This window comes from Sturnira hondurensis, unplaced genomic scaffold (genome assembly GCF_014824575.4).
Source record: "Sturnira hondurensis isolate 20B ecotype Veracruz unplaced genomic scaffold, ASM1482457v3 Scaffold0007406, whole genome shotgun sequence".
NCBI lineage: Eukaryota > Metazoa > Chordata > Mammalia > Chiroptera > Phyllostomidae > Sturnira > Sturnira hondurensis.
In genome coordinates this window covers 12,132,933-12,156,974 of record NW_028080037.1, presented here as the reverse complement: position 1 = coordinate 12,156,974, position 24,042 = coordinate 12,132,933, and the positions used below count along the sequence as shown (strand labels likewise).

At 51.1% G+C, this 24,042-nt stretch overlaps 1 protein-coding gene across 3 annotated transcripts in view; it reads right to left on the bottom strand.

Moving 5' to 3' along the window:
- Window positions 1-12,663: 12,663 nt before the first annotated feature.
- The window catches only part of SSH1 (slingshot protein phosphatase 1), a 57,639-nt gene continuing 46,260 nt past the window's right edge, over window positions 12,664-24,042 (bottom strand). For all 3 annotated transcript variants that reach the window (XM_037052338.1, XM_037052339.1, XM_037052340.1), the window contains 2 exons: window positions 21,560-22,136; window positions 12,664-18,322 (listed from right to left, as the gene is read on the bottom strand). In XM_037052338.1, the coding sequence (XP_036908233.1) occupies window positions 17,072-18,322; window positions 21,560-22,136 (1,828 nt within the window). In that variant the 3' untranslated portion in view covers window positions 12,664-17,071. The remainder of the gene's footprint in view (window positions 18,323-21,559; window positions 22,137-24,042) is intronic.

Here is a 24,042-nt window from a genome sequence, read left to right as displayed (position 1 = left end):
AGATACAGAACGTTTCCATCCCACAAGGACTCCGCACGTCTCCCTTTTAGAGACACACCCATTTCCCTTCTGCCCCTTCCTCTTCCTTAATCCCTAGGGACCACCCCTCTGTTCTCAATTTCCATAATATTGTTACTTCAAAAGTGGCAATTCATACACTATGCAACCTTTTGGCACTGGCTTTATTCACTCAGTATTGATCTCTAGACATGTGTCCAGGTGGTTGCCTGTATGAATAGTTTGTTCCTTATTATTGCTAAGTAGTATTCCCAAGGTATGGACATATCAGTTTGTGGAACCCTCCACCCACTGAATGAAACCTGGGTTGATTCCATTTTGGAGTAGTTTATTATGAATAAAATTGCTATATGCATTAGAAACATTCATGTGCAGGTTTTTTGTGTGTGCATCAGTTTTCATTTCTCTGTGAAAAATGCCCAAGAGTACAATTGCTAGGTCATATGGTAGTTGTATGTTTAGTTTTTTAAGGAACTGCCAAACTACTCACTAGAGTAACTATATCATTTTACATGCCCACCCACTACTAGCAAGCTATGAGTGACTGAGTTTCTCTGCATCTTCACCCACATTTGGTGTTATCACTATTTTTTATTTGAGCCCGTCTGATAGATGTATCTCATTATGGCTTTCATTTGCATTTCCCTGTTGACTAATAATATTGAAAATCTTTTCATGACTTATTTGCCATCTTTGTATCTGTATGTCTTTACATCTTTTGCCAATTTTTAATTGGATTATTCAGTTGCTTTTTTACTGTAGAGTTTGGAGAATTCTTTTCTTTTTTTTTTAAGATTTATTTATCTTTAGAGGGGAAGGGAAGGAGAGAGGGAGAGAAATATCAATGTATGGTTACCTCTCATGGGTCCCCTGCTGAGAACTGGCCTGCAATTTAGGCATGTGCCCTGACTGGGAATCGAACCGCGATCGTGTGGTTCGCAGGCGCGTGCTCAAGCCACTGAGCTATACCAGCCAGGGCTGGAGAATTCTTTATACAGTCTTCATACTAGTCTTTTGCTGGATCTGTGGTTTGCAAATATTCCCTCCCAGTCTTTAGCTTGTTTTTTCATCCTCTTAATAGAGTCTTTCACAGAAAAAAATGTTTTTGATTTTAATTATGTCCAACTTCTCAATTTTTCCTTTTATGGATCGCGCTTTTGGTATTAAATCTAAGGCTGCTTTGCCAATATCCCAAAGATTCTCCCCAGTGTTCTGTAATTTTACATTTCACATCTAGGTCTGTGATCCATGTTGAATTAATTTTTATATAAAATCTGAGACTTAGGTTGAGTTGTTTTTTTGTTTCTTGTTTTTGTTTTCTCGGAGATGTACCATGGCTCCAGGATCATTTGTGGGAAGGCTATCTTTCCTCCCTTGAGTGAATTTTGCACCTTTGTCAAAAAGCAGTCGGGTTCTATCACCCTGGCTGGTATAGCTCAGTGGATTGAGCTCGGGCCTGCAAACTACACGATCGCAGTTCGATTCCCAGTCAGGGCACATGCCTGGGTTGCAGGCCAGGTCCCAGCAGGGGACGCACAAGAGGCAACCATACATTGATATTTCTTTCCTTCTCTCCTTCTCTCCTTCCCTTCCCCTCTAAGGATAAATAAATAGAATCTTTAAAAAAATGTTTAGCTATTTGCCTTTCTGTATAAATTTTGGCATAATCTTATCTATCTCTGAAAAAAATATTTGGGGGACTTTATGGGAATTATTTTAAAACCTATTATCAATTTGGGGAGAGCTAGGTAGGTCTATTTGTTTCTATCTTCTTTGCATTCTTTCATTGTGTTGTGTCTTTCAGTATCTAAGTTCTGCACACGTTTTGTGAGATGTATAACTAATTAATTTTTTAGCAAGTATAAGGAGCATTGAACTTTAAAAGTTTGGAGTTCTCTGTGTAGAAAATCGTGTCCTCTATAAGTGTAAACAGTTTTACTCCTTCCTTTTCTATCAGTATGCCTTCAATTCCCTTTCTTGCCTTAGTGCGCCGCCTAGAACCCCCAGCACCATGTTGAATCAGCAGTGAATGCAAACATCCCTGTCTTCTTCCTGATCTTAGTGGGGACACATTCAGTGTTTCATCATTGATGGTAATGTTAGCTACAATTTTTTTTGTAGATCCTTTTTATAAAGTCACGGAAACTCCCATTTATTCCTTTTTTTCTAAGGTTTTTAAAAAAATCATGAATGGGTATTGAATATCGGCAAATACTTTGTCTATATCAAATAATATGATTGTGTTATTTTTTTCTTTAGCCTGTGAATATGGTGGGTTACATCAGAGCAATTTTTTTAATATTGACCCAGCTTTTCATCATTGGGAAAAACCCTACTTGCTCATACTGCATAGTTCTTTTTATATACTGCTGAGTTCTAGGTGACGATGAGGAATGTTGGTCTATAATTTCCTTTTTTGGTCTGGTTTTGATATTAAAGTAATCCCGGCTTAATGAAACAGTTGGGATGTGTTTCTCCCTCTCCTATTTTCTAGAAGAGATTGGCTGGATTACATTTAATTCTTTAAACGTTTGGTGGACTTTTCCAGAGAAACCATTTGAAGCTAGATTCCTATTTTAGGAGCTGTTGCGTTACTGATTCAATTTCCTTAATAGTGATATCGCTAGTCAACTGATCTATTCCATATTGGGTGGCTTGCGATAGTGTATCTTTTTAAGGAATTAGTCCATTTCGCTTCATTTGTCAAATTCACATGTGTAGAGTTGTTCATAGAGCTTTTTTATTCTCTTTGGATATCCACAGGATCTGCAGCAATAGCTCCTGTTGCATTTCTGATATTGGTAATTTGTGTTTTCTTTTTTTCTTTCTTCTTTTTCTTGGTCAGCCTTAGAGATGTCTCAATTTTATTGATCTTTTCAAAGAACTCCTCTTTGTTTCATTGATTTTCTCCGTGGTGTTCCTAGTTTCCATTTCATTGCTTTGTACTCTCTTTTCTTTCATCTGTTTGCTTGGGGTTCATTGCGCTCTTCTCATTCTAGGTTCTCAAAGGGCAAGCTTAGATTATGGACGTGAGACTTTTCTTCTTTTCTCATGTAGGCATTTAATGCTATAAATTTCCCTCTCAGCACAGCTTTAGCTGTGTCCACAAGTTTGAACATGTGGCATTGTGACTTTCACTCAGTCTAATGTACAGGGTGTCACCTCAGTATCCGTCGATAATTCATTCCAACCAGTGGTGAGCAAGCGCCGAGTTCTGAAACATTTTTCCCTCGTCAAAATGTAACGAGTACCAGGTTTTACGAGTTCTGAAGCCAATTAGTATTTACTGTATTTTTAAATTTCCTTTGAGACTTCCTCTTTGACCCATAAATTATCTTTTAAAGATTTTATTGATTGAGCCCTGGCTGGTGTAGCTCAGTGGATTGAGCGCGGGCCTGCGAACCACACAATCGAGGTTCGATTCCCAGTCAGGGCACATGCCTGGGTTGCAGGCCAGTTCCCAGCAGGGGACTCACAAGAAGCAACCAAACATTGATGTTTCTCTCCCTCTCTCCTTTCCCTCTAAAGATAAATAAATAAATAAAATCTTTAAAAAAAAAAGATTTTATTGATTGATTGATTGATTTTTCAAGAGAAGGAAAAGGAGGGAGAAAAAGTGGGGCAGAAACATGGATGTGTAAGAGAAGCATCAATCAGTTGCCTTTCACATGCCCCCAACCAGGGACCTGGATTGCAGGCACATGTCCTGACCTGGAATCGAACTGGCAACCTTTTGATTTGTGGGACGACATTCAACCCATTGAACCACACCAGTTAGGGTGACCCATAAATTATTTATGTTATTTACTTTCCAAGTATTTGGAGATTATCCTGCTATCTTTCAGTTATTGGTTTCTAATTTGACTCTATTGTGGTCAGAGACTTTAATATAAAAAGAGCACACGTATGATTAATTCTTTTAAATGTGTTGAAGTTTGCTTTATGGCCCAAGACATAGTCTATCTTGGTATATGTTCTTTGGGCACTTGAAAAGAACACGTGTTCTGTTGTTCAACAGAGTTCCATAGAAACGTCAATCAGATCCTGTTAGTTGGCAGTACTCTCTGGTTTTCTATCAAGTCATTCCTTCAGTGGAGAGAGCAGTATAAAAATCTTAAATTATAGTGATGGGTTTGTCTATTTTTCCCTTGCCTCGCCTTTTGCCCTTGGGAAGCCTGATTGTTCCCAGGCCACCGGGAGCCACAGAAGGTTTTTAAGCAGGAAAAATAAAACAATTTTGTGGAAGAATACTCGTTGCTCGATGATAGGTAAAGATGTTCCCGATGTGCCCTGGCTGGTGTGGCTCAGTGGACTGAGTGCCAGCCTGCGAACCAAAGGTCACTGGTTTGATTCCCGGTCCAGGCACATGCTTGGATTGCAGGCCAGGTCCCCATGGAGGGGGTGTGCAAGAAACATCTACACATGGATGTTTCTCCCCCGCTCTTTCTCCTTCCCTTCCCCTCTGTAAAAATAAATAAATAAATAATCTTTTTAAAAAAATGGTGTTCCCGATATGCTGTTAGAAGAACCAGGCCGGTCAGAAAACAGGATGTCCCGTTTTTATGACGTGGGCACACACACACACACACACACACACACTGTAATAGAAATGATCTCTGAGAAACAAGCTTCGAGTCACGGGTGAGTTTCCTTTTCACATGTCCTGTTCTGTATTTTTGTAATTTCTCTGCCGAGGGCATTGAATGGTCTGAAATTAAAGACTTTTCTTTCGAAAAGTTAGAAAGGATTCTGTAGATTCAATCCTGACGTCGCTCTTTGACAAGTGAGCGGAACCCCAGCTAGAAGGAGTTCCAGACACACAACACTCCTGTGTGGGGGCAATTTGCTCCCACCCCTCAACCCTGGCCCCTCCCCCTCCCCCAGGTAACAGTTGGCGATGTGTGGATGCTACTGGCATCCAGTGGGTAGAGGCCAGGGATGCTGCTCAATATCCTTCCCACAGGGCAGCCTCCATCCTACCCCACAACAAAGAAGTATTAGACCCCAGATGTCAAGATTTAGAAATCCTGGCTCAGACATGCGGCGCTTATTCAGTCTTACTGGGCTAGGAAAGATCTTACTGAATTTTCACAGCAATCCTAGGAGCTAGGACTTATTATCATGCCCATTTCACAGAAAAGGAAACTGAGGCTTTGGAAGGGGGAGGAGCTTGAGATGACATAGCTATGTCCTGTAGAATCAGGAATATGGGGGGTTTTGACTGCAGAGCCTGCACTCTCCCCTCCCCACCCCACGCCCAAATCATTGAGTTGTCATCTCCGTTCTTTTTCAATGACAGAAACTTTCAGATATAAACAAAGGTAAAGAAACCACCTGCACAAACCCCCATGGTCTTACTCTCCAGCGTCAGGGACCTTGTAGACATCAAGCCCTCCCTGCAGAATTGAGAACCCCTGACCGTGCCAGGAAAAATCACATCAGACCTGCGCGCCCAGGGCACGTGGTTTGGATTTGTTCCCTTTTTCCCAGCAGAAGCGTTAGGTGTAAGATCACCTGTTTTCTCCCCAAGGAAGTGTCACCTCCTTTTCTGACAGGGGAGAAAATGGCTCTTCCCAAAGGAAAGCTGACCTGGGAGAACACACGCTCTGAAACACAGACACTCCTGCCCCAAATCTTTAGTAGCAGGAAGGAATTATTTGTAGTGTGGGAGCTAGGCCGTTCTCCCTCGTGTCTGCAGGCATACATAAAGTGTTTGGGGAATAAGTGGTAATGTCTTTTATTCGAACAAATGTTTCCGGTTTCCACTTCGTGCCAGGCTTCCCAGTACTCAATCCGGAGCCACAGATGACAAGCCTGAGTCGGTGGCTTCTTGCAAATGAGCCAGACCCTCATGGCGGGATGAGTTTATAACCTGTACCTGAAGCACAGGTCCCTGGGAATGCTTGAACGGAATCGCATGAGCTGGGAAAGCAGCAGAAGGGGCAGCTGTGAATGTGAGCTTTGCAATCAGACAGTGGAGCTGTTTCACTGATGGGCGGTGTGACTCTAAATAAGTTATCAGCTTCTCTGAACCACAGTTCTCTCACCTAGAAAAAGAGGATTGTTCATTTACTATGTTTCGAGCCCTTACTATGCACCAGTGAATGATTTCTATTATCTTTGCAGGGGGGGGGAGATTTTATTTATTTATTTTTAGAGAGACCGGAAGGGAAGGAGAGAGGGAGAGAAACATCAATGTATGGTTGCCTCTCATATGCCCCCTACTGGGGACCTGGCCTGCAACCCAGGCATGTGGCCTGACTGGGGAATCGAACCAGTGACCCTTTGGTTCGCAGGCCGGCACTCAATCCACTGAGCCATACCACCAGGGCTATGAAATGGAAATACGATAATAACACCTACTTCATGGCACACTTATAAAGACTAAGTGAGTTCATGAATGTAAAGTACTTAAAGCAAGGTCTGGCACATAGCTGGCACTTGGTGCCTGCTAGCTGCCATCGGGAACACTGTCTTACAGATGAAAACACGGAGGCTCAAACCGGTGACTGCACTGATTAATTTCACTTGGCGTAGTCGATGGCAGAGCCATAATTTGGACCTGGTCTGACAGATTCTAAGTAAGAATCCTGCCACTTCTGGAACTCCCAAGGCTGTTTGCCAGAGTTCCTATCCCAAAGTCAAAAGAGAACTTGCTCTTTAGGGTCCTAGGTCCAGAAATGGATTGCAGGCTGGTTCCCCAGAAATCCACACCCAGGCCTCAAAACTCATGTAAGACCAAGACCTTTGCTACTGAATTTATCACACTGTATTGCAATTACTTGTTTTTCTGATCATCTTCCCTACTCATAGAAGTAGCTACCAACGACTGTGGGTCTCCTGTGTGCCAAGCATCCGTAGGCACACATGCCCTATTTAAGTCTGCACAACGACCCAGCAAGGTACATTGATTAGACCCAATCTCCAGATCGAAAGAACCGAAGCTCAGAGTGGTGAAGGCATACGATCCACCTCACTCTGACTCCCGGATCAGGGTCCCTGTGAGACTTCCACGAGGGGAACCCCGACCTTGTGCGGGAGCTTTGGGTCACCATGGGAGACCAGCAATGTGATGACCACATCGGCTGCCCCACCCCCGAGGAGGTCCCCCAAGTATTTCCAAGGATAATGCAAGGAGCTGAAGGAAGGCCACTAAGCAACAACAGTGAGGACCGCTGGCCATTGGCTGAGAATCCAGGCCTTGTGGGTCCAAGCAGATGATCTCAGGAGGCAGCATCATCGTTAGTGGAAAGAGCGTGGGCCTGGGGGCGCCCTTCTAAGCACCTGATGCCCAGGTTTTGAATGAGAGGCCTGAGGTGCAGCTGCCGCCCAGACACCACTGAGTGCAGCTCCTCTAGACCATGTGACCTTTGTTACAACCACTGCGTTTCACTTTCTAACAAGGAAAAACAATAGTAACCAGGAAAACGAATTCCATCCTGGGAGCAGGCTGGGGCCTCGGGCAGCTCCTGGAGCCGGGCTGTGAGTAGGACCAGGGGGAGAATTCAGGAGGGCCCAGTCCTGCCAGGGCTGGACATTCAGGATCTGCCCCCAGGATCTCCAGGAAGAAAATCCAGAACTAGGAACTCTTCCCTACAGGAAGTCTGTCCGTCCTGGAAGGCCAACTTACATGTATGCATGTGTGTGTCATGCATGTATGTGCCGTGCATGTGTTTGTCCACACAAGTGTGTACACGTGCACGTGTTCCGGGGGGTGGTTCCTTCCCACACTCAGGTCTTGTTGAGTCTTTCGCCCCCTCCACCCCTGCCTCCCGTGTCTATCCGGGCCCTCACCCATCCAAGGCCTTGCTGCCAGCTGCCAGCTCAGCCGTCTGTTGTGGCAGATGTTTGGCTGTGCCATGGCAACACCAGAACAGGATGTACCTCTGGATCGCAGCAGGAACAAACCCATGCTCCCAGGCTGCCCTCGCATTCCCCTGCCCAAAAGCTTGTTGGGCGGAACTGGTGGGGTCCAGGTCGGGCACCAATGGTGTTTCTATGGGAGAGAGGCAGAGCCAGCATCCTCCTTGGGGTCAGTGGCAGGGGAGGGGGAGGATGCACAGGCACACCCCGGCTGAGTTCTTTCCAGTCCCTCAGAGCAACGATTCTAAGGGGGCAGGTGGGAAGAAGAGAGGCTGGCAGGCTGCAGGGTTGGTCTGTGGGTGTGACCTCTGTCTTCCCCAGCATAGCAGCAGGTAGTCACTGAGGGATTGCTCTGGGCCAGGATCTACACTGAGTATTTTATAAGGCAAATAATATATCATGTCAGGGGTATTTACTTTGTGCTAATTACACAGTGCTAACCTTTACAACAGTCTGAGGTTATTCTCATTTCTCAAATGAGGTAACTGAGGCATAGAGAGGTAAAGGCACTTGTTCCAGGTCACAGAGTGGGTGAGTTAAGGAGCCAGACCCAGGGCTGTCTTGCTCCAAAGCCTTTGACCCGTGTGGAGACAGTGCCAGGACCAGCTACATAATTTGCAGGGGCCAGGCCAAGATGAAAAGGTCTGGCCCTGGTGGAAGAATTATTAGAAATATCAGGACAGGGACCACAGAGCATTAGACCCATCGCAGGTTCTTGTAAGTGTGGAGTCCTGTGCAGCAGCCTCTGAGGGCAGCCCTGGTTGCTACACTTCACCGTCACACCATGCGGTTCCGCTGCCAGCCTCCCACGTGCTCAGAGAGTGGGCACGAGAAGCTGACAGCCCACGGTAGTGAGCCTGCCTGGCACCGTGGAGCCACAGGGATCCGAGAGCAATCTCTCTGTTGGAGGGAACCCGCGCTGCCCGGCAGAGGGGAGAAAAGCCCCTCCCCCTCAATGATGTGCTGAATATCATCATAGAACCACAGGCCTGGGAGATTGGAGTGCAAATTTCAGCTTAATACAAAAGCCTCCTGTTTATTTATTTTTTAATCCTCGCCCAAGGATATGTTTATAGATTTTGGAGAGAGAGAAAGGAGGGGACAGAGAGAAACATCAATTGGTTGCTTCCTGTACATGCTCAGACTGGAAATCGAACCAGTAACCTACGTATGTGCCCTGACTGGGGATCGGACCTGCAATGTTTTTGGCATACAGGACAACGTTCCAACCAACTGATCCACCTGGCCAGGGCCAAAAAACCTCCTTTTATTATGTCTTTAAATTTTCATTTTTTATTCTAAAGGCAACATCATTCTGTTGCAGGTATTTTTGGAATAGATAAAAGGAGGGAAATAACATAAACCTTGATTCCTACCTGCCTGACCTCATTGCTGTTCGCAGGTGGTGTGCATTTTCTTCCTGTCTTTTACAAAGGGGACTTCCAACAGGACCACGGGGATGAGACAGCTGTCCCCACTTTGTCCCCAGAGCCTGGCACATGGCAGGGGCATCATGAATAGGCAGGAAAACCCTGGAATGGATGGATATTAAAAATGGACATGGCTTGGATGACCTTTCAGATTCTTCCGGACTCTGAGAAACTCAGGATTCTTAGAGTCACAGCAAATTCTTGGCCTTGACCTGGAGGGTTCAGTCCCACATGCCAAGAGCCCTTGCTGGGGTCCTAGAGGTGACTGTGACACAGCCTCTGCCCTGGAGGAACTCAGTTTAGGCTGCCACGGCTGTTCCCAAACCTTGGTGAATAGGTCTTGGTGAATAGAACTGAGACTCGTTTTCACAGCACATTCCATTCATTCACTCTCATCAAATATTTATTAAGTACCCACTATCTGCTAATGAGTGCACTGAGTACATTAGGACTATTTTCTCTGGGGAAAAGACAATGAGGTAGAAAGTAGATGAATTTGGGGTCAGGTACCCTGGGTCTCTGACCCTTCCTGGCTGTGTGGCCCTGCCCCATGTTACCTAATCTCTCAGGGGAGCTTCCACCTTCTTGTAAAATAAGGTCGTGTCTTGCTGTGAGGATCAACTCAGCAATAGGTGTGAAAGACGGCTCCACTTCCTTTCCGTCTCCCTCCCCTACATCCCTCCTGCCAGTACCAACAATAGCATTTACGGTGTGCCAGGCAGAAAGAAGGGAGCCTGCATACATTATCAGCTAATTCTCAAATTATTGGCCCCATGAGCCAGGCGGCATCATCGACAACCCACTTGGTATCCAATTGAAAACTCAGAGGGGCCGCTGCCCCTCCAATGAAGCACTTGGGGGAGAATTTGTCTCTTAATGTCAGATCCCTCCCCCACCCCCAACACATCCCCTTCAATGCCGTGGGAGGCTGCTGGTGGAAACGCCAACATTTTATTTGCCAACACAGTTAATGGGGAAAAAAAGGAATTTCAGGCTGAAACAGGCTCCTTTGCAGTATATTCGAGGAGACCTGAGCAGTTTCCCTTTAAAAGGCAAAGCCCGGTGAATGGGAACTGGGGGAGGGCAACACACCTCCTGTCGCCCAGGTAGCCCTGGGAGCAGGCACGTGGGTCAGATTCCCCAGGGGCCAGAGGCTTCATTTCAGACTCGGGTGAGATCAAGATGCAGTTTCAACTTGCTTCTTTCTAATTCTGCGGTGGGGGACACCTGGGGGAGAGGTTTCAGGTGGGGATGCAGCAGTACCCACCCAGCTCCGCCTCTTCTGAGAAGTAACCTTGGGCGAGTGGCTGACATGCTGCAGGGCTGTTTCTTCATCTGTAAACTGAGGATGGTGTCAACAGGGCCACTCAGAGGACTCAATGTAGAGGAAGTTCTTTTGTAAAGCGCTGGGCACACAGAAGGGACAGAAGCATCTCCTGCTCCCCAGGGCTAGGGTGCATGACCGGTGGCGGGCGTGCACCGGGCAGGACTCACATGGGTACTGTGGCTGTGCATCTCCTTTGGAAAGGGCCTTCCCGCCATGAAGTCGATCCGCCCAAAATGCAGTCTCCCTCCAAGCTCGGCCTGCTGAAGCCTCTTCCAAGTCTCTTACCAAGAGGGGCTTCCCCAGGCATCAACACAAGCAAGAGGGCACCCCCTGCCAACACCATCCCCCACTGGAGGTGTGATCTGGGATCCCTCACAACCGCAGGGTTGCTCCTCGGAGAAGGAAATTGGGGTCAACACAGCCCGTTCCAGGATGTTCTCTCAGGGCCCTGGGTAAATGAGCATCTGGCGAGTGCTGGGAACACCCAGATTCTGTTAGGGTGATGTGGGTGTTGTCTCCAGAAAGCACGTGTGGAATGTGACTGCAGCCAGTGAAGTGGAAGCCCGCTGGATTGCATCACATTCCCAGTTCAATCAATGGCTTCTAAACGGGGCCATCAGAATTCCCAGGGAACCCATCAGAAACAGCCCGTGCTCTGACTTGCCCTTGGAGCCTGGAGAGAATTTACTATGCCTGTCCAGCCTTGCCAAGGAACAGTGCCCTGAACCATGACCCTCAGAGGTAGTTTAGAAAACATCTTACGGAGGAGACTGCATTACGGCTTGACAACACTACCCGTTAGAATCAGTCCCCTGGCCAACTGCTTTGATTTCGTACACAGGAAGCAACTCCTCACCATAATGTGACTTCCCATGTAGGTTTATCTAGGACTTAGTGAGAGCGCTCTGGCCACAGCTTTCGTTCTTGTTGTAAAGTAATAAACTTGCATTCCAGTTTATCCCTCCAAGTCCAGGCAATAGACAAGCCTCAGTGAGGAATTTTCTGGATCCACAGGACTTGTGGTAGACAGTCAGCACTCAGCCCCTCAGCACTCAGCAGGCTGGGGTGGGGCCGCATCACAGGCCACGCCCACTGGAACATGAGTAGACCTGAAGTTTCGCGCAGCCAAAGGCAGTTAAGCGTGAATGTGAGTCCCCATGCTCTTCTCCCGACTGCACGGCTAGAAGCAAAGAACTCCGAGAAGGCAGGGTTTTAAATGCAAGCAGCCCGGCTTTGCTAGTTGCCAAGGGACAGTCACCAGGAGGTCCTGGCCAGCCGTGGACTGGGACCTGAGCGCGAAGTAAAGCCTCTGCCCTGTCCAGTGCCCCGGCCTCCCCAGGGGTCCCACCCTGGCCCTTAGCAGTGATCACCGCCACAGTCCCCTCCCCCAGAAAGTGCAGTGTCTGTCACTTAGGTAGTTCTCTCCAGCAAGCTGCCAGCTTTACATTTTCTGCTTGTGCAGGGAGAGAGATCACCCGAAGTCTAAGTTCCCACTCTGTGGGGGGCAGTTTTTTACAGTATACAGATGACTCCCCACAGATGAGCTTGTTCTTCCTCACTGGCAAAATCAGGGGAAAAGCCAATTCGTGGAGGAGCTATTTCCTCCCCCGGGATTAAACTGTCCAGGATTTTAACATGGGGCCCAGCACACAGTAGGTGCTCAGTAAAGACTGGGCATCATGGTGATGAAGAGGCATCTGACCACCCAGGCAAGGGTTGAAGAGGCAGTTTCCTTTTGCACAAGTTCATAGGTCATCAGGCATTTGTAAAGAAAAAGTTTATTTTCACCACGAGAAGCACACAGACCATATGTACAGTACACACCAACAGAAGTAAAAAAAAAAGTGCGTTATGCATCTTCTACTGCAAATTCACAGTACAAAAGATACTGCCTTTTAAATATACACTATAAAAAACAAGAAAAAATATAATAAAGAAAACTGGTATCATTACGCAACACACCAGAACCCACTGGCAGCTTCTGAAAACCAAAGGGAAACCCATCTTGTGGAGCTCCTGATTTTGGGGGGAGAGGGTTCTGTACCTGCATTTTGTTGCGAAGAGCTCAGGACACCAGCAGAGAAGAAAACAGGGTGGCCCCGGTGGTAAAAAAAAAAAAAAAAGGAATCTCTATTGAAGAAGAGGGCAACTGTGTGATGGGGTGGAGGGCGGGGCTGGGGCTGCGCCCCCTCCCCTCGGCTGGCTGGCACAGGGAGTTCTAGTCTCTCCTCACTGTCCGGGTCGCTGCATGAGCGTGAGCCAGTGCCTGCCTTGCCTGTAGAACCCCAGAGCCATTTCTAGCAAAGCTCTTTGCACAGCTGTGGTGCAAGTGCAAGACTGCACAGCAGATGAGCACGAGGACGGGACAGGGCGCGAGCCGGCCCCAACCACCACGGACAAGGCAAAGTATCCAATCACAGAAGGTGAGAGCTTAACAGTTTCCCATAAATACACAGTATTTGTAAACTATTATTAAGGCACTCCATTGTAAAACAGCAATTACAGTGTCAGGAAAGAGGGGGGAGGCAGCCATCTTCTCGCACGGCACCGCTGATGGAGGGGACAGCAGAGGACTGGTGCTCAGGTTGTAATGTCTCCTGTTTAAGGGGCTTACTGAAGCCAGGGCCACAACCCCTCCTCCAAGACCAAAACAAGGCAGTCGGGTCCAGATCGCTCCAGGTGACCTGCTTCACAGCTCAGTGACAGTGCGTGTGTGAATGAGAGGTGACGCCCATGATGGTATGACTCAAGTACATACATACTCAAACACGTATAAGCAGAGTGAACTCAAACAGGTGTTCAATTTCAGAGCAGAAAATAAAAGGACCCAGGAGCTGAGCTGGGGGGTCAGTCGACTACCTACCTACCTTTGGCATGCAGCGCCCACAAGAACCTGCAGGGCGGGGCCAGAGCAGGTGACCCTGCACCGTGCGGTCTGGATGTCCCAGTTTTCCCAGCCCACCTGGCTCTCTGGCCAGCAGTGAAATGGTCACCCTCACTGCGCTGTGTGTATCTGAGCAGCCCCACTGGGTGGCAGGCCAGAGCAGCATTGGGTGAAATGTATTCTGGCACCAAGCATTTCAGGCCACAGTGAGCAAGTCTCTCTTGGGACACCTTGAGGGAGGTCACCTACATGATCTTGACTACATGATGCAGCTCTGTCCTCCATGGGGAGGAATGGCCCCAGGAAGCACAGGGATTCATCAACCTTCTAGGATGGGGCCTGTGTGGAGAGACAGGAGGGCCAATGTACAGCAGGGTCGCCCTGAAGGCGCTGATTCTATTGCAAACTTGGCTCCGGCCTGTGGCGCCCTCTGGGCTCGCCAACCCAGGAGGGAAAAGGCGTGAGAATGGGCTGCAATGCTTTTCAGTTGGAGAGAGCAGGGTGGGGCAGAGGGTTGGACAGTGCAGCCATTGGGGTACCTGGTTGGACGGGGTCCCACTACCTGACAGAGAACTGTCAGAGAACTGTCACCAGCCCGGAGGTCAGCCTGCGTCCCCACACCGACAAACGAGAAGCTCAGGCAACAAGACACTGCTGCAGCACAAAGACGCGGGGACCCTGGCTTTGTCAGGGTACCATCAGAGGGCAGCGTGGTTCCTCCTCGCTCCAGGGCCAGCTTCCCACTCACACGTGACAGAACTTGACCAGGTGACCTCTCTGTGCCGGTGCCACACGGAAGTCTGGTTCAGTCTCACTGCTGGCATGCCACAGGAATAAGAGTGAGGGGAAGGTGAGGTGGAAGACTGAGATGCAGCTGAAAACGCAGGATCGAGCTGACTTAGGGCATTTTTGTTCTCTCCTAATCTGACAAAGTCGCTCCATGAGCATGGTGGTCACCGATATCAATGACTTTTCGGGGTACACACCCTGCCTCTTGCTTGTGCAGCTCATCTTAGGAATTCTCTCCATCGGCTAAGATTACAAACAGGTTCAGGGTGTGGCGCATTTACGGAACAAACCTCCGCCACGGCGACCTGGCGGGGTGCTCTTGTCAGTGTGTTTCAAAGAGCAACTTGCCACAGGCTGACACATGACCCATCTGGGGCTGAGAGAAAAGGCTCCTTCCTTTTCTCGGTCTCTCCCCCAAGTCAAGAAGGCTTCATTCTGCTCTGATGATGGGGCCCTGGTCTGTTTCGATGTTAATATGCCACAGGACTGTGCTTCTGAAAACGCAGAGATGATTTTGACAAAAGCCAAAAACCCACTCCGATTTGTCATCCTCCTCCTGCCCTTTAACTGGGTAAGAAAAATTATGGCTTTCAAAATTAAAGTTTTCAAAAATATATCACTCTCATGCACCGGCATGGTTTAAAAAAGCAGAAACATAACCTGTCATCACCAAATCTAAAGGATTATTTTGACACAAAAATTGATCCACCACATGAAATTTAATTTGGCAAAACATACTGAACTGGATTTTTTTTTTTTTGGAGAATATGCTTTAGTTGGCTGAGAGAGAGGGAGAAAAACCTAACAGAGTTTTCAAGAAAAGTGAGTAATCACCTTTTAATGTGATTTCAATTAACAGTGGTGGGAAAACAAATTCCTACAAAGTAAAAACACATATGTCTAAAAATGAGAAGGATAAGGTCAGGGAGAGAAAGTTCCTGGAAAGGCCTTTTCCCCGAAACTCTCGCATTAAGTGAACAAGTTCCCGAAGACCCTGTGGGGCCTGCCTGTGGTGGTGGCTGTCGGGGTCCTTTCGGATTAACGTAAGACGGCAGCCCGCGCACCCACTGGGAGAACCTGGCCGGCCCCTGAAGGCTGTCCGCTTTTGGCTGACCCCACTAAGGGCGAGCTGCCCTGTGGATAAGCTTCAGCCAGGAGTGCTCCCCCAGAGACAGAGCAGGCCACCCGGCCGGAGACAGCTGCGGGTAGATTGGCAAGGTCAGGGTCGGGAGGTGGATTGGGCCTGAGGTGTCTAACGACAGGGAGGCCTTCACATTTGCCCAGGTTCTTCCTAGGGGGCCCTGGGCAGCCCTGTGCTGTCGAGTAAGACCAGGGGTCGGCAAACTTTTTCTACACAGGGCCTGATAATAAACATCGTAGGCTTTGCAGGCTCTGTGGCCTTTGTTGCCTATTAGTTTCTTTTTCTTACAACACCTGAAAAAAATGTAAAAACCATTCTTAGTCCATGAGACTATATACCACAGTTTGCTGACCCCCGAATAAACCTTTCTAATCAAGCCCCTTTGCTCTTCTCAAAATATTTTAGCATCCCTCCTTGCTGACTGGCACCAGATGACCGTCCACTCCAGTCCAGAGCCCTCGGCGGCATGACGCACTGAGCCCACCGGATCCTAATGGGGCCACTCGCAGAGACCAGGCTGGGTCCGCAGGCCCTCCTGGTCCCCACCTCTGCCACTTGGAACAGCCAGAGCGAGACAGGCAGCGGTGCTCCCTGCACGGAAAGCGGCGACCGTAAACGTCTGTGAAGCTTTTCGACAGCGGCATTTCTCTCGGAGAAGCTCCTGCTCAGTTGCTCTTAAAGAGGAACTGATCGTTTCTCACTGCTCCGTTTTACTTTTCTTCCCCAAATACGAGTAGATGTGACCCAGTCACCTTGAGTGCCAGGGCTTCTGGCAGGACGATGTGCGTCTCAAGACGACTGGCACCACGAGGTGCCTTCGAAACTCTTCCCAACTACCGGGCTCGACAGCAGAGGAGACTCAGCAGTGCTCCGTGGGCCCTGCTCCCCACGCGGGGGGCCACGTAAAATCCCCCAGGAGCAACAGCGGGGGACGTCATACACACTTCCCCCCACCCGACCCTAGCGAGGGCTGGACACACACCACTCAGCTGTGACGACAGCCAGAGGGACAAGTCCGCCGCACGGATGACCCCCACGTGCCACGGAGCTGCCCCAACAACAGCAGGTGTAGTCGGATCAGAAATCCTAACACTTTTGGGGGTCCCAAATGAAAAAAAAAAACAACAACAACCTCCTTTTTGGAAAACCTGTTTCTGACATAGCATTATTCCCTGGAATGAGCCTTGCTCATCACTGTGTTTTAAAAATAAAAAGCTCAGCGAGAACAGAGGTAGGAATTATGTTGCCCCCCAAGACTTTCCCCACGGGGGCCTTAACGAGCTCAGAACGAGCGCCACGGCACGGAGGCCATCACCGGGACTGTTCTTGCATGTGTTGCAAAACCTTGATGTGCGTGCATATCTGTGTTCTTCTTCAGATGCAATTCTTCTGGAAAACACATGACCGGGCTCAGAGCCTGCTGGCTGACAGCGTCTGGTTCTCCCAGCCACACCACGGACAGTCCCTTCTTCTTGGGCTGTGAGCTTCTTTCTTCTCCTCCCCTCTGGCAAGGTGGGGGGCAGGGAGTTAGAACACCATCCTCCGAGAGAAATCAAGATGTGAAGGGCCAGCCAAAACCCACAGTGAAACTAGGGGTCACGTGATGAGCTAGAGGCGGGTCAGCTTTTGCTCAGCCACGAGGGGCTTTTCAAGTTTTCTGGGGCAGAGTTCCCTGACGGTTTAGAGGTGGCGGCTGGGCGCCCGGGGGTTGCCCGGGGCTCATGCAGGAAGGAGGCCTCGCTCAACTTGGCATCCTGGGAGTCAACAACGGTGGACACGTCGGCCTCGCTGGCTAGGTCTTCTGTTGAGAAGTTGAGACTTCCGAGCTTGGCAAGAGAGTGTGAGCGCTTGAGTGGGGACGAGACGGTGAGTCCCGCGAGCCGGAGCCGAGTCTCGATCTCCTGGGTCCGCTGCTTCACCAGTCCCGGCTTCCCGCGGACGCTGTGGATGCTGTCGCTGCTCGAGCTGCGGGTCAGGTTGGAGCTCATGGAGGACGAGGTGGGGGTGTAGCAGATGGTCTTCAGGAAGTCTTTCGAGAAGTGGCTGGTGTGGTCCAGGCGGCAGAGGAAGGGACTGGGGCTCTTCAGCGAGGCTCCCTCCAGTGCAACAGGGGTGGCCTCTGACTTCTCTTCGCTCCCGTCCTGGCCAGGCAGAGCCAGGGCTCCTGGGGCAGGGACAGGAGCCGGGTCCTGGTTCTCCTCGGGGATGCTGGCCTCCAGCCTGCTGGCGCCATCCCTGAAGGTGGGCACCGACTCTGCGGGCGTGCCCTTCAGCCTCTCCAGTTCTTTGGTGTGCTTGCGGACCAAGCCTGCCTTCTGCAGCTGCATGATGGACTCCTGGTGCTGCATCAGGTAGCTGTGTGTGGTCGGCCTCTCAGCCTCTTTACTGAACAGCAGACGCAGGTCCTTGGCCGGCTTCACGTCTTTCTTGGGCGGCGATTCTTCCTTTACCACCTCCATGCTGGGAGGGGTCTTATCACAGTGAGAATTCTTCAGAAGGAAGGGCTTTGGCAGGACTTTCTGGGTCTCTCTGGAAGGTTCCAAAAGGTTAGCTGTTAGTTCTGGGGCAACCCTGGCCCCAGAGCCACCGGTGTCGGGCCTCCTCGGGCTTGCTGGTGGTAGGAACGGGGGCGTTTCAGTTGGGCCAGAGGCCAGCTTCTCCAGAACGCGGGACCTGACGGATGTGTGGGCCACAGGGGACGAGGTGAGGTGGGGCAGGAAGGTTGGCTGCGTGCAGATGGCGGGTGCGCCAGGGTTCCCGCGTCGCTCCCGGAAGGCCTCGGGAGCCCCGCTGGCTGTAGGGTACATGCAGTCGGCACAGGATTGGTAGGAGGGCTTCACTTTGCTGAGGATCCCAAATATAGCATCGTGCTGCAAGGGGACAAGAACGTCGTGAGAGCGCAATAGGAGCCAAAGACAACAAAATACGAGGTGGGCGAGGGGTGGGCAAGGGGTGGGCTGGGCGGGCACTGGGGAGGCAGTGCTCTCGCATCAGTGAGAGCAGAAACAGAGACCTCTGAACCCACGCGACCGTGTCTGGTGTGGGTTAGAGATGCTGGACCGAGCTTTCCAGAAGCTGCGTGCCCACGGTCCTGGGCAAACCTTTGCCACACAGCAGGCAGGGCCGCCAGGGCCTCCCTTCTCACGCCTGCCCCTGCCACGTGCAGAAATAACCCTTTTCTGAACCGTGGTCTCATCTGGAACGCAGGACAACGATGACTTTGCGGCACCGTGAGAATTAATGGAACGTTTCTAGCACAGCAGGTGCCTCTGCCTTCCCTCCATTTCAGAAAGAACCTGCGTTTGGGGAACCTGCAGCCTGGCAACGCGAAGTGTGCCTTCCAGCGCGAACACAGCATGGCTCCGAAGAACGATCATCGGGCTGTGCTCTGAACAGGGAGGTGGCAAAGGGGAAAAGCAGGTGTGGGAAGACTCTAATTTGAACCCAAACACAGGTGCGCCCACAGCCCTGTGAAGGAGCCAGGCTGATGAGGCTTCTCTACACCGAAGGAAAACACACTGGCATCGCTTCCCGAGGAAGCCGCCCGCCTCTCCAACCTTGTTCACCTCCCCTGTGTCCAGCAACAGGCACCAGGGCTGCNCTGGGGAGGCAGTGCTCTCGCATCAGTGAGAGCAGAAAGAGAGACCTCTGAACCCACGCGACCGTGTCTGGTGTGGGTTAGAGATGCTGGACCGAGCTTTCCAGAAGCTGCGTGCCCACGGTCCTGGGCAAACCTTTGCCACACAGCAGGCAGGGCCGCCAGGGCCTCCCTTCTCACGCCTGCCCCTGCCACGTGCAGAAATAACCCTTTTCTGAACCGTGGTCTCATCTGGAACGCAGGACAACGATGACTTTGCGGCACCGTGAGAATTAATGGAACGTTTCTAGCACAGCAGGTGCCTCTGCCTTCCCTCCATTTCAGAAAGAACCTGCGTTTGGGGAATCTGCAGCCTGGCAACGCGAAGTGTGCCTTCCAGCGCGAACACAGCATGGCTCCGAAGAACGATCATCGGGCTGTGCTCTGAACAGGGAGGTGGCAAAGGGGAAAAGCAGGTGTGGGAAGACTCTAATTTGAACCCAAACACAGGTGCGCCCACAGCCCTGTGAAGGAGCCAGGCTGATGAGGCTTCTCTACACCGAAGGAAAACACACTGGCATCGCTTCCCGAGGAAGCCGCCCGCCTCTCCAACCTTGTTCACCTCCCCTGTGTCCAGCAACAGGCACCAGGGCTGCTCTGCTGCGCTGAGATGCAGTTGAGAGAGGCAAATGGGGCAGCGGGGAGAACCAACTCTCTCCCCTCTCAAGCTGTTGAGCTGGGAGACTCCTACGCTGGTCTAAAACGAAGACCTCCCTGGCAAAGTGCTCTGCCTCCAACGCCTCCCAAGCCCCGCACTTCTGTTCTCGCCTGTCTGCTGAGCCACCGTCACCTCCCGCTGGGGCTTCCACTCTCGCCCCATCAGCTTGCCACAGACCACAACCAGGGGGCCTCTTCCCCTCCCTGCTTCAAGTCCTCCTAGAGCTTCCCAATGCCCCGGAACAACGCACAGAGGAGCCCTGCCATGGTGCCTGGAGACCCTGTGTGACCTGGCCACCTGTCCCAGCGCACCTCAGACCACGCCAAGCCCTCTGCTCTCAGGGAGCACCTTGGCACCTGCCACTCCCTGGACCCGAAGGTTGTCCTCCCAGCCCTTTGCATGGCCGGCTCCTCCTCATTCCCTCCACACACCGAGAACCACCTGCGGTTTTCTGTGTCACATCCTTACATGCCTGTCGTTCATCATAAGACTGTGTGCACTGAGCCGTCTTACTCACAGCTGTGCGCCCCACCAACCTGGTGCCACAGCTAACGAACATGAGTTGAACAAGTGAATGAATGCTCATCTCTGGATCCTACTCCCTAGATAAGATCTTCTATTCAATCTGGTTCTGGCCAGGAAAGGAGGACTGTGTCCCTCATTTGCCCCCTTATCCAAGCTTCTCTGCATTCATCATTCTATGATTTGCGACTGTGTCATTTCAGACCAACCATGGCCTCAAGATCTTGGACCAAGAAGTTGTATGTCATCCATCTTTCTGGTATTTGCTCTTTAAGGGAAGGATGGGAGAAATTCATGAGTTATTAACCCTTGGCTTGCAAAACGTTTTATGACTTGGAGGCTGGTAGATCTAACTGCCCCGGGGGGGTCTGCATTATAACTCAACAGCGACAGACTCTCCCTCTGCGTGTGGGAACGCGCCCTCCAGCTTTCCAAGTGCTCTCTCACGTGAGAATCTCGGCGGCCCTGGGAGACGGGCAGTGAGGCCGCAGGGAATGAGGCTGTGCGCCCAGGCCACGTGGGCCAGCCCTGGGTGTGGGCAGGACACCCCACAGAACCAGCCTCGCTCAGGACGACGGATGAATAAACATGAAATGGGGTGTAAAGCGGGGCCACTCAGAAGAGGAAAAAGGCTGGACAATTCATGGTTGTCTGCGTTCGCCTGCCAGGCTGAGGCTAAACTCTCACCTCAGACAACCCACTGAGTGTGACAGTTACACGGGACTAACGGAGTTTAGCATTGGATTCTGAGTTCAAATCCAGATTATTTGGTGACATTGGGGAATTACTACCAATTTCTTAAGGATGGCAATGGTGCTGTGGTTATGTCGCACACTGTAGCATTTACGAATGAAACAATGTTATCTGGGATGTTTCAAACCCAGGGTGCGGGGAAAGTGGGTTGGGGGTGTGATGAACTAAGAATAGCCGCATACTGAGAAACGTTGAAGCGGGGTGATAAAGTGTAGGTTTTACTTTAACATAAAGGAAAAGAAAGAATTGAAAGCCCTGCCCCAAAAGTGAATGCGGTGTGTGGGGTGAAGAGGGCCAGAGGGCCGGTGCTGTCCCCGGGAGACCCCCTTCCCCTGTATGTCCGAATTCCCAGTCGGCCTGTAGGGTCATTCCCTGAAACCTACCCACAGGTCCCTGGGGGTGAGAACTGCCCCACTGGCAGGAGGAAGGAGCAGAGGTGGCTGGGAGGAAGGTGGCTGGTGCTCTTTGTGACAGCAGGCCGAAGGGACGTGCCCGGACAGGAACCGCCCCCCAGTGCTGCGCCGGTGCCACGCCTACCTCAAAGTCGTCTGGACAGCTCCTCTTGCTGTTGTTGTTGTTTAGGTTTTCCCGGTTGAGCAGGTTTTTATCAAGCTGGGGTGGGGACCTTCCCCACCTCCCTACTCCTGGAGTCTCCTCCCTTTCCATCTCCTCCACCTGGGCCGAGGGCCCATGCTGGGCTTTCAGGCTTGCAGACTCGGGCTTCTTCTTCGCCTCCTTCTCACAGAGCCCTGGGCCTCCCTGGGGAGGCCTGGCTGGCTTGTGCACCTCCTCCGCTGGCTGAGTGGCTTCCCCTGACAGAGCGTCCTTCTCCAGGTCCTCCAGCTGGACCAAACTGCCCGTTTCGTCATTGGGGGAATGCAGGAGGGGGTCCGAGAGCCGCCGGAAACAGCAGGAGAGAGAGGGCCCCCGCCCTCCTGGGGCCCTGCTGCCTGGGAACGCAGGCTGGGCAGCATCATCCAAGCAGGGCAGCCGGGCTTCAGGGGTGTCATCCAGGGTCTCTGGCAAGAAGTCCCCAGACCCCACGAGGTCATCCGCAGGCTGCTGGAGGCAGCTTTCGGTCTGCTGGCGCCACAGCTTGTTGTGCCTTTGTTTGCTGGGGGAGGAAGGGCAGAGGAAGGTCATCAGAGGCCAGTGCCCCGAGGCTGCTGGGAAGAGGGGTAGGGGGCGAGCCAGCGAGGGACAGCCAGGCTCGGGGGACGCTGGGGGCTCCCTTAGGCACAGCCTCTCTCTGTTCATTCGTCCCCGAGAAATGAAAGAATGAGAGAAACAACACTGGAACCCCAAATCATCGTGACCCTCAAAGGAAGCCTTGAATGGCTTTCCGTCACATGCTGACAGTGCGGCAGGCGTGTGTGTGTGTGTGTGTGTGGGGGGGGGGGGCTGGACCTGAAATGCTACCGTGACCCTAGCGTTCCACTTCCCCCAGCCATGCCACTTAGTGTTCTGTCTCTCGGTTTCTCCATCTGTCAACATGAAGTTTTCACGCATGTATACTTACACTACTACAACAATGCACACTAGTAATGCACACGCATAATGCACACGGATAAAACTGGGAAGACTCCACAAAACTGCCAACATTTGGTCACAGAGATCACAAGTCAGTTTTAAGATATGTCTTCTAACACCATGGTGTTGTTTTTAGAACACACTTTCAAATAAAGGTAAAAAGAAAAGAGAAAGGCTTAGGGTAAAATAAGGCGCAGAAGTCACTGCCCGAACCTTAGAGCAATACCAACAACACCAGGAGGTTGTGACAGTTAGGATGAGAGAGAATTAAGGGTAAATTAAGGATCCGCTGCTGCGGTCCAATGAGAGAGTGTCGTGATCCAATGAGAGTGTTTGTTCCCCGTGCATGTTTCAGGCGAGGCCAAGCAGGCCCTCGATGGGGCCTCAGTGCGAGGTCAGTGCTGGGCAGTGGTGAACCCAGTCTGGAAGCCCCTGGGTGGGCTACAAGAGCACAATGGGAGTGCGTGACTGAAGGGCTGGGGGGGGCACACTTCTCCCCCTCGGCCCTGCCTGGGGGTGTGTCCGGCCACTCTGTGGTTGACAGTGAGATGTCTGGAGCTGTCCTCGGGACCCTGGCCAAGTGCCAGGGCATTCCTGCTTCCCCAAACATGGTCAGGAGGACAAGACTTAGCCTGGGGCTCCCTCACAGGGCCAGTCAGAAATAACCCAGCAGGCCTACAGACTGAACAGGACGGGAAGAGGGAGGAATGAGTCTCGGAGCCCAGCACGGATCTTCCTGGGGTGACTGAGGACCCTTCCCCGTGGGGCAGGAGAACCTCAGCCCTGCCTTGGAGGCCGCAGACCTGGGCACATGCTCTGCTCTGCCTTCCAGTGGCTGTGTGACACGGGACAAGTCAACCTCCCACGCCAGCTCCGTATTCCCGCCTAATGGGGCACAACCTGTACTTTGCAAATCTTTTCAGGTGGGGCTTAGAAATGTATAAAAAATGACACCATTTTTACTAGGAGCCCAGTCCAGCAAAGCCGTGTAAAGGTAAACCTGTTCCGTATTCATACATATCTCACAACCGCATGACCAAGCGGGTGCTGGTGTTTAACTCAGACAGAGAAGAAGGAGGCTGGGGGAGACTGACGAGTGTGCCCCAGGTTGCCCAGCTGGTCAGTGTGGGGGCCTGGTCTGCCTCTGCAGTCCTGGGAGTTGCCCTGTGGCCAGGCCTGGTACAGCGCTGGGCCCAAAGCAGATGCTCAGGAAACAGGGCACCCACACACGCGTGCTGCACACGGAGTCTTGCCTTAGATTAGAAGTTAGGCACTGTTCCCTCCTGCAGCCAAATAGCCAAGTGTGCCAACAAAATCAGAACAGATCCCTCCTGGAAACCACTAATCAAACGCCAAACAATAGTTGTTTTTCTCAAACCGGCCCCCCTCCCTCTCCCCCCGAGTCAGGGTTCTGGCTGTGGAAGCTGCTGTGAGATGCAGACGGCGGCTTCTGGAGCTCAGTCCCGCCAATCCTCCGCAGTCCGTCACCC